Genomic DNA, 13,754 nt, shown 5'->3' with positions numbered 1-13,754 from the left:
TTTTTGGCTTTAAAATAGTGCCATTGACTTAAGATTCTAACAGTGAAGGGAATCCACACTTCTAGGTTATTCTTCAGTGAACATTTTATGCACAAAGGTAGGGTTGCACTGGGGACACAACCCTTTACCACATAATCAGTTGAAATCAAGTGAATACTGCCTCCACGCTGAGTTATGTTCTGTATTTGGTAGTAAAAATGATTTAAAAATAAAGGTGGTTTTGTTAGAAAAATGTTTGTCCTATTTATTTACTTCAATCCTTCAGGAGTGAATGAGAAGTAGTAGGCTATATGAGAGTCCATTCTTACTTTGGTTTCATTCACCAGGTGGGAGACCTGTTTCTTACCTTCATTTTCCTGTCTAAAATGGGGTTTTGCCATTAATTTTGGTAGCTAGAAAAAAATATGCCTAGGTCAGTAAATGGTACCTGCCATTTGATTATGGAGCTTTTCAAAACTGTACAATAATTAGTTTGGGATAATGTTTTAGCAGAATCTCTAAGATAAATTGTGTGGAGATAAGGCTTGGAGAAGGCTATGTTTTTCTTTTTGTGACCGGATTTTGGATCACCTTCCTGGTAGTGATAACCTATTATGTGGAGCATAGGAAAATGTTAGGTACTTGGGGAAATCAAACTAGGCTTTCACTGGAACAGTAAAAAACTAATTTTCTTTAACCTTGGTGTTGCATCTTAGAATTGACTAAGGTTCTGTGGTGAGTATCAGCAGGCACAAGCCAACTTTTCCTCTAGCAAAACCAATGCCAGTTTCTCCAGTTGGGCACCAGATTATGTACTTGGGATGTGGTGGGAGGGCATGCTGTTTGAAGATAGACCTTTCAAGCTGGAATTAAGATTTCTGTTCCTTTTGCCTCAAATCTAAGCTAATGAATTTCATCCCTGTTCTAAAATACTTCTCTGTGATCAGGTACAGTAATTGTGTTCATTTTAGCTAACTGTCAATGTGACAAATGTTACTGGTACTTTTAAGAGTATGTCTATCACTGAGGCTTTATTGACACAAGCAGCTTTTCTAAATGAGACTAATCTGGAGTTGTAGATGTTTGAGATTGCTTTATTCAGTTTTATTTTGAATGCCGTTTTCATTTTATGTCGAAGTCTCTGTGAAATACATTTAGACATTCTTTAGCAAAATAATTCATATGTGAACCATGCTAATTTACCAGTGGGAATATTCTAAAGAATATACTTAAAGTGTATTAGTAGATGTTATTGGTAATCAAAGAATTCACAGAGAAAGGATCTGATAGAACTAATTTTTTTTTTAATTCTGTCCTTACAAAAATCGGGGAAGTGATGTTCACATTCTTTTAAAAGTCTTCTGTTGTGAAGGTTATTTTCCCAGGTCACGTCATTAAAATTAGTCCTTTTTTAAAGGATGTCCTTTTTTAAAAAGCTGGTTAGCTAATGTATGATTTGTACATAGAAATTAAAGGTCTAGGGTCACAAAGAATGGGATGATCCAAATGATGCTTAATATTACTTTTCAGTTAGGGTACAATGCTATCAATATGCCAGGTGTAAAAACTGCCTGTTTTCATTCACTGTGAAAAGTTAAAATTTGCTTAAGTATCAAGTTTCAGAAGACAGGTATCATATAGGTTAAGAATGTTTTTCTTTTCAGTGTTCAGAGGAGCAGAATCACTGGAAACAACCTTTCTTACGGAGATTTGACCTTAATTTTGAGGGCTGGTTAAGGAGTCTCAAAGGTGTTTGTTGTCTTTGCAATGCTGGAGATTGAAGCCCCACTGGCAGTCTACAGTGGAAGCTGGATAGTTGGGAGGAGTAGGAGTAAGATGGAACCACACACAGGAGCCAGAGCCCACAAGGGTGGGCTGAAACTTAGGTCCATCAGGTCTTGTTTGCTTCCGACCTCAGTGGCAGGGGTGTCCTGCAGAAACTAGGACCCTTCACGGTCCTGGCTGATAGTCTGAGAAGCTGAAGGAGGATCTAGGGGAAGGTGAGGCAATTGTAGGTCCAGCTACTGCCTCATCATCCCAAAGGGGCCAGCTGAGAAGCCACAATGTATATAAACTACGAAATTTCTCCTTCTGTCCTGTCCTCTGAAATTCCCACACCACCCACATTCATTATTTAAAATACTAAAGCCAGTCGTTAGCCACCGTTAGTGACCAAGAACTCTATGAGAGGTACAGATGATATAAGTGATGGTTTGTTTTTACATTACACTCAGCTTCTACTTTGTTTTCACCTGCAAAGCATGATCAAATTCAGGAAGGATTGCCAAGTACCTTTCTTTAAAGCCCTTAAGAGACTTTATTTCAGTATTTATAGGTGCTGTGGCCAGCGTGAAATTCTAATTTTGTGTACCATAGGTGCCATTGTGGCTGAAAGCACTGTTCTAAACTGAGCTGTAACAGTTTTAAAAGTTCATCATTGGAGGGAGGGATGGCTGGGTGGCTCGGTTGAGCCAACAGCTCTTGATTTCAGCTCAGGTCATGCATGATCTCATGGTTCATGAGTTGAAGCTCCACCTTGGGCTCAGCACTGACAGCACGGAGCCTGCTTGGGATTCTCTTTCTTTCTGCACCTCCCCTGTTCTATGTCTCAAAATAAACATTACACACACACACACACACACACACACACACGCACACACACAGTTACAATGTGATACCCTTTAAAAAAATTTTTTTAAAGTTCATCACTGGATAGTACTGTAAGAATGATCACATGATCCGAAAAATATGTTAATACTTGAGATGGTTTGACTAGGACATACTATTGCCACAGATTTCTGACATAAAATGCTTTACAAAGGTAGTTTCTGCTAATTCATAGTATACAAATGATGGGCTTTTACCAAGTTGAATTTTGTTGTCTTTACAAGTGGTTTAACACTTCCTGTCCAATTATCTCTGGGGCAAGTTTCACCATCAGTCGTCTTTGAAACTTCCTAATTTCAAATATAACAAGTTTGGTAAGGATGCATTTTGTTGATTCTGAAAACATGGTTAAGTTACCTTTTGCTAGAGTTAACAGTAGAGACATACTGTGCCCCATGCTACTCACTCTCAATTTGAAAGACTAGGCTCACAAAAACAATCATTTACCACCATCCCCCAAGGTGTGAATAACAAACTGTACATGAACACCACCAGGAAAACCCATTTTTGAGTGAGTGGGGGGCAACACCAGTTCTAAGCAGGAGAAAGAAACTATAGTTGACAAACAACATGGGTGTGAACTGTACCGCTGTACTTATATGCAGATTTTTTGATATAGTACAGTATATTTTCTCATAGTTTTCTTAATGTTTTTCTCTAGCTTTGTTTCAAGAATATATAATATATATAATGAACAAAATATTAATCACCTCTTAGTAAGCCTTCCAGTCAACAGTAGGCTGTTAGTAATTAAATGTGGGGGGGCGGGGGGGGAATCAAAAGTTACATGGATTTTTGACTGCAGGGGTGGGGGGAGGTTGACACCGCTAACCTCTGTGTGTTCAAGGGTCAGCCGTTGGTAGTTCTTTGGCTACAGCTGCTATCGGCTTCTTTGAAAATGCGTTCATTTCCAGACCACTGTATGGACCTGCCTCCCCATAATCACAGCATCTGCTTTATGCTTCCCTTTTGTGACGTGTGACAATTCTCTGTATACAAATGACTACACACAGAGGCAAACTGTCTCTAGGGAACAATTTTCTTGAAGACAAGAATCCTATCTCCTCTGATTCTGTACTAGGTGGCAGGAATATTTAGCACTTGTAAAGGGCCATGTCAGGTGACCATTTTACAGTCTCCCAAGTTTAAACAGTTTCTTCAGTCACAGTTGGAAGGCATACAGAATTTTATAGACTTAAACAAATCGACACAAAATCTAGATTTTCACGTGAGATTATCAAAATATATGGTTTTTGATCTACTTACTTGAAACACAGCATACATAGCTTCATTAACTGGATTAAAAGGCACATTTTGAAAAGTCTAATATTGTGAAAAGTTTATTTGCATTAATTAACTCCTTGTTTTCACCATCATAAGAGATACATTTGCTTGCCCTCTGTGATCAGATAAAAGACATTTTGGTGGAGTGATAATACATAATACAGAAATGTAGGCTCGTATCCCACCCAGAATGGGAGATAGTAGGTTGCCCTTTTAAAACCTGGATCAACCCAGAGGGGCTGATCCCTGAAAGACTGGGGATTCTCAACAAAGACTGAAGAATTCTTAAACAAAGTCTTTCCTGATTGCTTCATTAAATTTGAACTTTTTAATTTTATTTTTATTTAAATTCATGTTAGTTAACATACAGTGTAGTATTGGTTTCAGAAGGAGAATTTAGTGATTTATCACATATATAACATCCAGTGTTCATCACAACAAGTGCTCTCCTTAATATGGGTGCCCATCACCCACTGAACTTTTAAATAAGCTTCTATGAGAGAGTAAAAAAAAAAAAAAATTTGGAATGGATAATCTACTATTCTTTATGAAAGAAGAAGATAAGCGTTAAAAACAAAATCCAAGTGCAAAAGTTTTCAGTAGTCTTCCTACCTCCAGTGTACCCCAGCAAAATATTCACAGCTTTTAGGAGCTTGATAAATCCCAAGCTGCAATTTACCATGTTTCTTATCCACTAAGTTGTCTGTACGTATGAAAAAATCTGCAGTCTACTCCTGAAGCATACCATATTCCCACAAAGCGAGGGAGCCTAAAAGCAACAGTGCCCACTGCTGTTCAGTGTCTCACACCTCATATAATCACCGACAGGATAATTCAATCTCCAAGTCACTTGATCAACAAGCATTCCCAAAATAATAGGGATCAACTTCTATTCAATAAACCTAATCTGGGTTTACCAACTTTTTCCACAAAATTCAACAGACCCACACAAGGTAGTAATTGGTCTTTGAATTTTTAACTATGATTACTTCATTATAAAATGTATTTAATAAAATGTCAATATATGCAATGTAGTATGTTTCAGCATGGAAGATGCAGCTTTAAAGATGTTTATTATAAAATTTTCTTATGGTTGATGCTTTGGGTTTTTAAATAAATCACCTCTTCAATAAAAGTCTCTAAATTCATTCAAATTAGTTAAAATCCTGGAAAAAGTTTAAACTATTTGGTCATTCTACAAAATTTGACAGATGCATTCTGACACATTTATCAGTACACATTTAAAAAACATTTCTTTAAGCTCTTTAATACAGCATAACATTTTATGACTGTAATACATTATTCTCCCTAATTTATTTTCATTCTTGGACCTTCAAACCATCTTGGAATAAATATGAAAAATTTTAAATGCAAAAATGAGTAACGCATGATTTCACTTCGGAGATTAATTAAAATCAATAAATATTTTCTTGTGACTTAAAAAAATAAACAGTAGGAATTGTCGATCCTGTGTACATTTCTGGAATTTAGCTTGTAACAAATATTGTTAGCATATAAAATGTTTTTACCTTACTTTGAAAGCATTAAATATGTAGGGACGTCCAAAATATGTGGGTTGTTTTTTTAAAACTGACACAAATGCATCCATGTTCCATTAAAAACAAAATAATCAGAATGATGTGCAGTTATTAGGAAGCAAGTTTAAAAATTTGTGGAGTATTTTTAAAGTGCTGAGATTTGGAAGAGGAGTATCTTTAAGCATGCTAACCACACCTTATCATGAACACAAAAAGGACTTTTAAACTCAAGTTTAGAAAAAAAAATTGAGGTTCTATGAAAGGAAGATTAGTAACAAACATTTTCCATTGAAGAAAGAATTCAGGTAAAAACAAATAGCACCACGATGAATTGCACTAAGGTGCTAAAGGAGGTACCTTATTCCCTGCAGAGTGAACGCTCCTTCTGAAATGTATTGCAACATATAAATGCAATTGTTTAATGGTTACCATTTGGTTCATTCATCTACAGAAAACTGCATTCCTTCTAGTTCATTATATTGAACATTCAAATTACTGAACTATACATAATGTTACATAGTTTACATTTTATGAAAACAAAGCTTGAAGGAGTATTTATAAATATCACCTTGAATATAAGATGACAAGTTTAAAAGGGCTTCATATCTCTTAAGACATTTAATTTATGTTAATGGTCCAGGAGTGTTTTAGATATAGATATATTTATATGCATATATATTTCAACAAGAAGTGTAAAAATCTTTAAAAACAAATCACAGCACTTAGAGCTGTTTTACATAAGAAGTACTCAGGGTCATTAAGGTGTCAAACTATTACACTTACAATATGTATATTTTTAAAAAGACTGAAAATGGCACATCAGGAAACTTGCTGAAATTCTTTTTAAAGGCCCATTTCATCATATCATTTTACTGATGTGTTGATTCAATGTAATTCCCTTTTCTCCGCTGAATATTTGTCCCTTCTATTTGGATTCACTTCTGGGGTCTCTGTATTCTCTTGCTTTCCTTGGTCAGATGACATCATTTTCCATGTCAGTTAAAGATCAGGAAAACGGCTTGGGTCTTCCTTATAGTCATCAGGTATAGTAAAGATGGAGCCATCAAATTCATCATATCGAAACTCCTGAAAAGTCACAGTGGCTGTGATCGTAGGAAACACGGGAATATCTAGAGAGAACAATCAATGATAACATTGTAAAATAACGTGATCATCTATTTATACACTGTAAATACTATTAGAGATATCCATACTCCTTCAAATGTAAAAAAGCATTATTCAAGGAACTGATAAATCCTAAAATATGTCTAATAGTGAGTGTGTCTAGTTTGGAGAAGGGTTTCTATTGGTGAAAAGAGAAACACACCAAGGCATCAAGAAACACACCAAAAACACAAGTTCCCATTGCTTCCCAGTCTTAAAACTGTAATGCCAGACTCCACCGGTCTTTTTATCTTTTACTTGGGGCAAAGAGACAGAAACATTTGCACTTTTTGCATTCTGGCATCTTTTCTTCTTCTTATAGCATAGATGCTATTCTTAATCTGAGCTGATGTATTATCATTCTAATACAAAAGAAATACTTTAGTCCCTTTTGTTTTAAAATACTGACTACAATCCATCATTTAAATATATGTGATAAAAAAATCCCATCAGAATTGGAATAATTGGGGTAAGAGTTCTGGACCTTTCACCAAAGCCCTGAGGTATGAACCATACAGTTAGTTGTCTAGAGGGGGAAAAAAATCCCAAGTAGAGGGAACAAGTCCAAAAGCCCTAAAAAAGAAAGTGTCTGGTGTATCCTGGGAACAGCTAAGAGACCAATGAGGGGAAGATAAGGAGGAGATGAGGTTAGAGGAGAAACAGGGACCTAGATCAAGTGGGTTTTAGGTCCAGAAAAAGTCTTTGGCTTTTACTCTCCATGAAATGGGAAACCAATGAAAGTTTGTCAGCAGAGTAGTAACGTGCTTTGGCTTATGTTTTAGCAGATGCAATGAGAATATAATGTAAGGTGACAAGAGTAAAAGGAGAGATGTGCTCCAGAAGCAGCAGCCAGACAGGCAGGAAGAAAATCAAGAGAGAATTCTATCAAGTCAGAGGAAATCTGAAGAAAAACTATCATTCATTCAGACAGGACTCTACAAAAATAGAACGCTACAGATCCTGGAGAGATTAAGAAGGATAACGGAAAAGCATCCACTAGATATTTATATTTAACAATATAAATATCAATAATAAACATAGTAAGAGTGGAAGAGATAAAGAAAACCTGCAATGAGCTGCCGGGTTGTTTCTAGTTGGGGCTTTTACAATCAATTCAACCCGTAAGGAGTGATCCAGCTTTTCCACCTCTGCACAAACATTTGGTGTTGTCACATGTTTTATTTTAGCCATTCTGTTAGGTATGTAAAGTGATACTTAATTTTAATTTGCATTTCCCCAATGGCTAATAATACTGAACGTTGTTCATGCACTTGTTTTCCGTTCATATATCCTCTTGGATGAAATGTCTGTGTCTTTTGCCCTTTTGTAATTGGCTTGTTACTGATGAGTCTTAAAAGTTCTTGTGGGGGCGCCTGGGTGGCTCAGTCGGTTAAGCAGCCGAGTTCGGCTCAGGTCATGATCTCGTGGTCCATGAGTTCGAGCCCCGTGTCGGGCTCTGTGCTGACAGCTCAGAGCCTAGAGCCTGTTTCAGATTCTGGTCTCCCTCTCTCTGACCCTCCCCCGTTCATGCTCTGTCTCTCTCTGTCTCAAAAAAATAAACAAAAAAAATTTTAGAAAAAAAAAAAAAAGTTCTTGTGTTTTCTTTCTTTTAACTGGGTATTTCACAGAGCAAACAGGCTTTACTTTTGATAAAGTCCAATTCATTGATTTTTCTTTCTATGGCTCATACTTGTGGTACGAAGTCTAAGAACTCTTTGTTTAAACCTATATCTGGGGGCGACTGGGTGGCGCAGTCGGTTAAGCGTCCGACTTCAGCCAGGTCACGATCTCGCGGTCTGTGAGTTCGAGCCCCGCGTCAGGCTCTGGGCTGATGGCTTGGAGCCTGGAGCCTGTTTCCGAGTCTGTGTCTCCCTCTCTCTCTCTGCCCCTCCCCCGTTCATGCTTTGTCTTTCTCTGTCCCAAAAATAAATAAAAAACGTTGAAAAAAAAAATTTAAACCTATATCTGTAAGATGTTGTCTCTTTATTTCCCAGAAGTTTTACAGTTTTACAGTTTTACATTTTACATTTTAATTCAATCTCTGGTCCATTTTCAGTTAATTTTTATATAACTACAGGACTCAGGTGGAGGTTTCCGTTTTTCCTTTGGATGTCCAATTGCTCCTGCATCATTTGTTGAGAAGGGTAGCTTTCCTCCACTGAACTGCTATTGCATCTTTATAAAAAATCAGTTGTGCATATTTATGAAGGTCTATCTCTGGATTCTTTGTTCTGTTAAGTTGATTTATATATTTATCCCTCAGCCAATACAACACAGTATTGGTTACTATAGCTATATAATAAATATTGAAATTGAGTAGACTAATTACTCATACTTTATTCTTTTCAAAATTGCTTTGGCTATTGCTGTGCATTGAATTCTTTCCCCTCCAAAAATCTGTGTTCCAGTCCTAACTCCTACTATCTCAGAATGTGACCATTTTTGGAGACAAGGTCTACAATTTGCAGAAGTAATCAAGTTAAAAGTCATTAGAGGGGTCCCGAATCCAATATGGCAAGTGTCCTTACAACATGGGAAAGTGTGAAGACATACAGCAAGAACATTCGTGTGAAGATGAAGAAAAAGACTGAGGTGATTCTTCTCTTTGTATATGGCTTCTTCAGCCAGGTACTGATTATATATAACTAACTTATCATAGTCTCCTGGTGTCATCACTTTAGCAGTTCAAGTCAAGTAGAAAAACTTCGCCTCCCTTTATGTCCCTTCACCTTCTCCCATTTACAATATAAGTAGAAAGTAACCATGGAGATAAAAAGTAGACTTTCAAGTAGCCTGGCTATGAAAAGCAAAGATTAAAGGCAAGTGCTGGTACGACAGAGTTCAAGGGTTTGTTTTATATTTTACTTAGTTGGTTGAAATTTTTTTTTCTTTTCTTTTCTCTTTTCTGTTATTAATTTATTTTTGAGAGAGAGAAATGGCACAAATGAGCAAGGGGCAGAGAGAGAGAAAGAATCCCAAGCATGGAGCCTGAAGCTGGGCTCAAAGTGCTCACCCGATGTGGGACTCGAACTCACAAACCGTGAGATCATGACCTGAGCTGAAGTCCGATGCCTAACCTATTATGCCACCCAGGCACCCCAGTTGGTTGAATCTTAAAAGGAGATAGATCTGAACAAAGTCTAACAGCTGAGAGAGAAAAAGCAGTAAAGAAGAGAGTCTGAATATAAAAGAGAAATAGGGGGGATTGACAGAGCAAGCTTTTTAAAAGAGATGGGAGGGGGGCGCCTGGGTGGCTCGGTGGGTTAAGCATCCGACTTCGGCTCAGGTCATGATCTCGTGGTCCGTGAGTTCGAGCCCCGTGTCGGGCTCTGTGCTGATAGCTCAGAGCCTGGAGCCTGTTTCAGATTCTGTGTGTCTCCCTCTCTCTGACCCTCCCCCGTTCATGCTCTGTCTCTCTCTGTCTCAAAAATAAAATTAGAAAAACGTTAAAAAAAAAAATTAAAAGAGATGGGAGGAAAACAGATCCATAGTACAAATGGAGAGATTATTCAAGCTAAAAAGAGAGGCACCACTTCCACTGAGACAGGAAAGATAAAGGAAAAGATGGGACTTGCCGCAAAAAAAAAAGTCTGTATGGGGAGTGGTGAGTAATAGGGAGGTATTGTTTCAGATCATCTTTTTTTGAAGCAAGCTTCTTTTTATTATTTATTATTATTATTATTATTATTATTATTATTATTATTATTTAGAAACAAAGAGAGAGAATGCGAGTCGGGGAGAGGGGCAGAGGGAGAGAGAATCTTAAGTAGGCTCCATGCTCAGTGTGGAGCCTGATGTGGGGCTCGATCTCACAATCCTGGGATCATGATGTGAGTCGAAATCAAGAGTTGGATGCTCAATGGACTGAGCCACCCAGGTGCCCCCGTGATTGTCTTTTTTTGGAACAAAGGAAGCAAAAATCATCTGCTCAGACTGTGGGAGGAAATAGTGGAAGAAAAATGGAACTGGTGAAAAGAGGTTCAAATTTAGCCTTTGAGCAAAATGGAAGGAGAATAAAAAGAGATTTAAAGCTTTGGCTGATTTTGAAAACGTACAATTGTCTTAACAACAATTTCTAAATTTTTCATAATTTTCCCCCTCAATTGTATTTTTTAGACTGAACACAGAAACAGAAATGGTGGACCCAGACCCAGGACCAGAGTTTTATAGGATTAATGCAAAAGAGGGACAAAAAGACAAAAGAGAGAAAGGCAAGCAAATTCCTGAAAACTTTAAGTATACAAGCAAAAGATTGTCAATTCCTTGTTAAGAATGTGGTTCTAAACAGAGAAATGCCTGCAAAGAAGTATTGCAGACTCTTTTTTCCTTTTCACACAATCAGATTTTTCTTTTGCATACAAGTCTATATTGTATTGTGGGCATTTGGGGTTTGGGACTTAAATAGATGTGAATGCAGGGATAGTTTGAAACTGTCATATATTCAATCCCTGCCCACTACTTTAGTTTGTCACTGTGCCTCTTTAAATACAGCACCTACAAGGGAGTCCATTGCTTCAACTATTTTCTGGCTATAGAAAATTACAGTGGGATTTTAAGCAGAAATGCTCACATAATGATCCCTACCCACAGCTCAAACACCCATCTCTTGATCACTTTAATTTTCAAATCATTTCTGCCTAAGGTCTTATCACTGGTTTCTTCAAGTAGATACTGGGTTCCCAGTGATTTTTCATCACAAAGGGAATCATAATGACATTTTGAAAACATACTTTAAAATCCATTTTAACCCTCAAAATGCTTACTTCCAGGTTGGGAAAGTTGAGAAGGTTATGTTTAATTTTTAGGAATTAAAGCATTATTTCTGAGAGAAAAGCATTTTGGCCTAATTATTGTGAAATGTGGTTTCAGTAATGTTGAATAAAAAAATAAAATATATCTGAGGGATTATATAAAGGTTATATTTATTATATATTATTTTTCTCTCCCACTGGAATGCAAACACTAAGAGAGACTTTGCTGTCTCTAACCCCTAGAAAAGCATCTGGCACATAGCAAGCACTGATTAAATATCTGCTGGCATATTAATGCCATCCAAACATAAAATGGGTGGTATGAAAGGTTCTCCTGAAGCTTAATGCTAAATATAAGTCTAAACTCCTAAAGAAACTTTTAATAGTGTCTTGTTCCCAGTTTTCTGATATACTTGAGTAGTTAAATATGCACAAATGGGAGTTTACTATTTTTAAAGATCATGCTTAAGATGAAATTAAGTTTAAACATTAACACTGAAAAATGAGGATTACTTTACCCATGAATACCGACTGCTGATCCCAGAAACATCCCCACTGTTCAGAAACTCAAGAGTCTGCTAAAACTTAGGGCTAAAATCCAGTCTCCCTATTTCCACGTTAAAAACATTATCACAGTGCATTGTAAGTTTACCCACACCCCATTGTACAAAATACTCGCATATCCCTTATATGTAAGTTAAATCCAGTAGAATTAGAAATGCATTGGGCACTTTATATAGTTGAAAACATGAATCTCAATCCGTATAATCACAGAAAAACTATAAAAACATAAGCAACTAGGAAATCATTTTCCTTCAAAAGCACATTTCTTATTAAATGTTAGTAAACAGTTCCATGTTTCTAATAGGCAATGAAATTACCTATTAGGAAATGTAAATTTTTCTCTTACCTAGTTTTACAGGAAAGCCTGGAGGAAGCTTCATCTGAACAAATTCTCTAAGCTTGTTAAAGTGCTTGAAGGGAGCTATTACTTCCAAAACATTCAATAATCTGAAAAATGGAAGGAGAAAAAAATATCATTTTTCAAATTGTGTCCTTATGTTGTTTTATAACTATATGCATCAAACTCAGACAGTATTAACTTCTACATGTTAAGGATGAGGAAATGTCACCTCCTTCATCCTCATGACTCTTGGTTATTCTTTTTACTGTCAAAGTTCACAACTTTTACATTTGAATGTGAAGCCACAACTTCCACACTTGTTTGACTTTAGATCTATACTTAAATGAACTCAAGGCTTACGCCCATGTTCTTTCTGAAGTCTACACTTTCCTGAGTTTTGTTCTTAGCCTCACTGTTTGAGTGGCTGTATTTCACTGTCAATTCTTTATGTGTGATGGGCTCTTATGTGCTTAGTATTCCTTGATTTCTTGCAGATTTCATAAATGAGTGTTCTGTTTTGCTAGAGGGCAATCTAGCTGGCATAAAATTTCAGCTTATGCTTCTTTCCCTCTGAATTACAATTTCATGATGTCTCCCAGGATTCAGTATTACACTAGTCATTAACCAGAACTTCTCCTTTCATCTTTTGGTTGGATGGATTTCATTTTTAAGTAGTAGTGTTTTCCTTTTTAAAAATTTGTTTAATGTTTATTTTTATTTTTGAGAGACAAACAGAGTGTGCGTGGGGGAGAGGCAGAGAGAGAGACACACAAAATCCAAACGAGGCTCCAGGCTCTGAGCTGTCAACACAGAGCCCAATGTGGGGCTTGAACTCACAAATGGTGAAATCATGACCTGAGCTGAAGTCAGATGCTTAACCAACTGACTGAGCCACCCAGGGGCCCCTAGTAATAGTGTTTTTCTTTCAAAGTGGACCCATGGCTGCTATATTTCCTGAATTCTTCTGTGTTTTCTTCAACTGCCTTGATATGTAAATGACATCTTAGCCAGATACACTACCTGATCACACTTTCTTTGTCTCCGAAATGCCAGAGATGTGAAAAAATGTAAAGCCAGGTTTTTAACCTCTTTTTTGGATTTGTCAACAACTGAAGTCCAATAGTCTAATTGGGATAATTATTGTTACAATCATTACTGATTTTTCTCATAAGAACATAATATTATGTTACAAACTCAGGGTTTCCTTACAGAAAAAACGACTTTTATCCTATTTTGAATATTATTTTGTTTACATTTTGGAGGCTCTCTATATAAGTGGATCACCAATAATCCTTATGTTGAACCCTCTTTATCCTCCATAAATGCTACTTCTCCAATTCCTTTAATCTCTTTTCATAAATTCATTATGAACTATCGAATTTTATTTTCCAGCCACATCTATTGTGTTCACTGTTGTTTCTAATGTATTTATTTTGCAACAGTGTTATTAGTGCTTAATTTATTTCC

The 13,754-nt window shown here is 36.7% G+C and overlaps 1 protein-coding gene across 1 annotated transcript in view; it reads right to left on the bottom strand.

Moving 5' to 3' along the window:
- Positions 1–3,970: 3,970 nt before the first annotated feature.
- ANKRD13C (ankyrin repeat domain 13C) overlaps positions 3,971–13,754 on the bottom strand; it is a 90,314-nt gene continuing 80,530 nt past the window's right edge. The window contains exons 12-13 of the mRNA XM_058717008.1: positions 12,294–12,394; positions 3,971–6,598 (exon numbers count right to left, since the gene is read on the bottom strand). Of these exons, the coding sequence (XP_058572991.1) occupies positions 6,468–6,598; positions 12,294–12,394 (232 nt within the window). The 3' untranslated portion in view covers positions 3,971–6,467. The remainder of the gene's footprint in view (positions 6,599–12,293; positions 12,395–13,754) is intronic.

This window comes from Neofelis nebulosa, chromosome 2, assembly GCF_028018385.1.
Source record: "Neofelis nebulosa isolate mNeoNeb1 chromosome 2, mNeoNeb1.pri, whole genome shotgun sequence".
Taxonomy (NCBI): Eukaryota; Metazoa; Chordata; class Mammalia; order Carnivora; family Felidae; genus Neofelis; species Neofelis nebulosa.
This window is presented reverse-complemented; position numbering and strand designations above follow the sequence as displayed.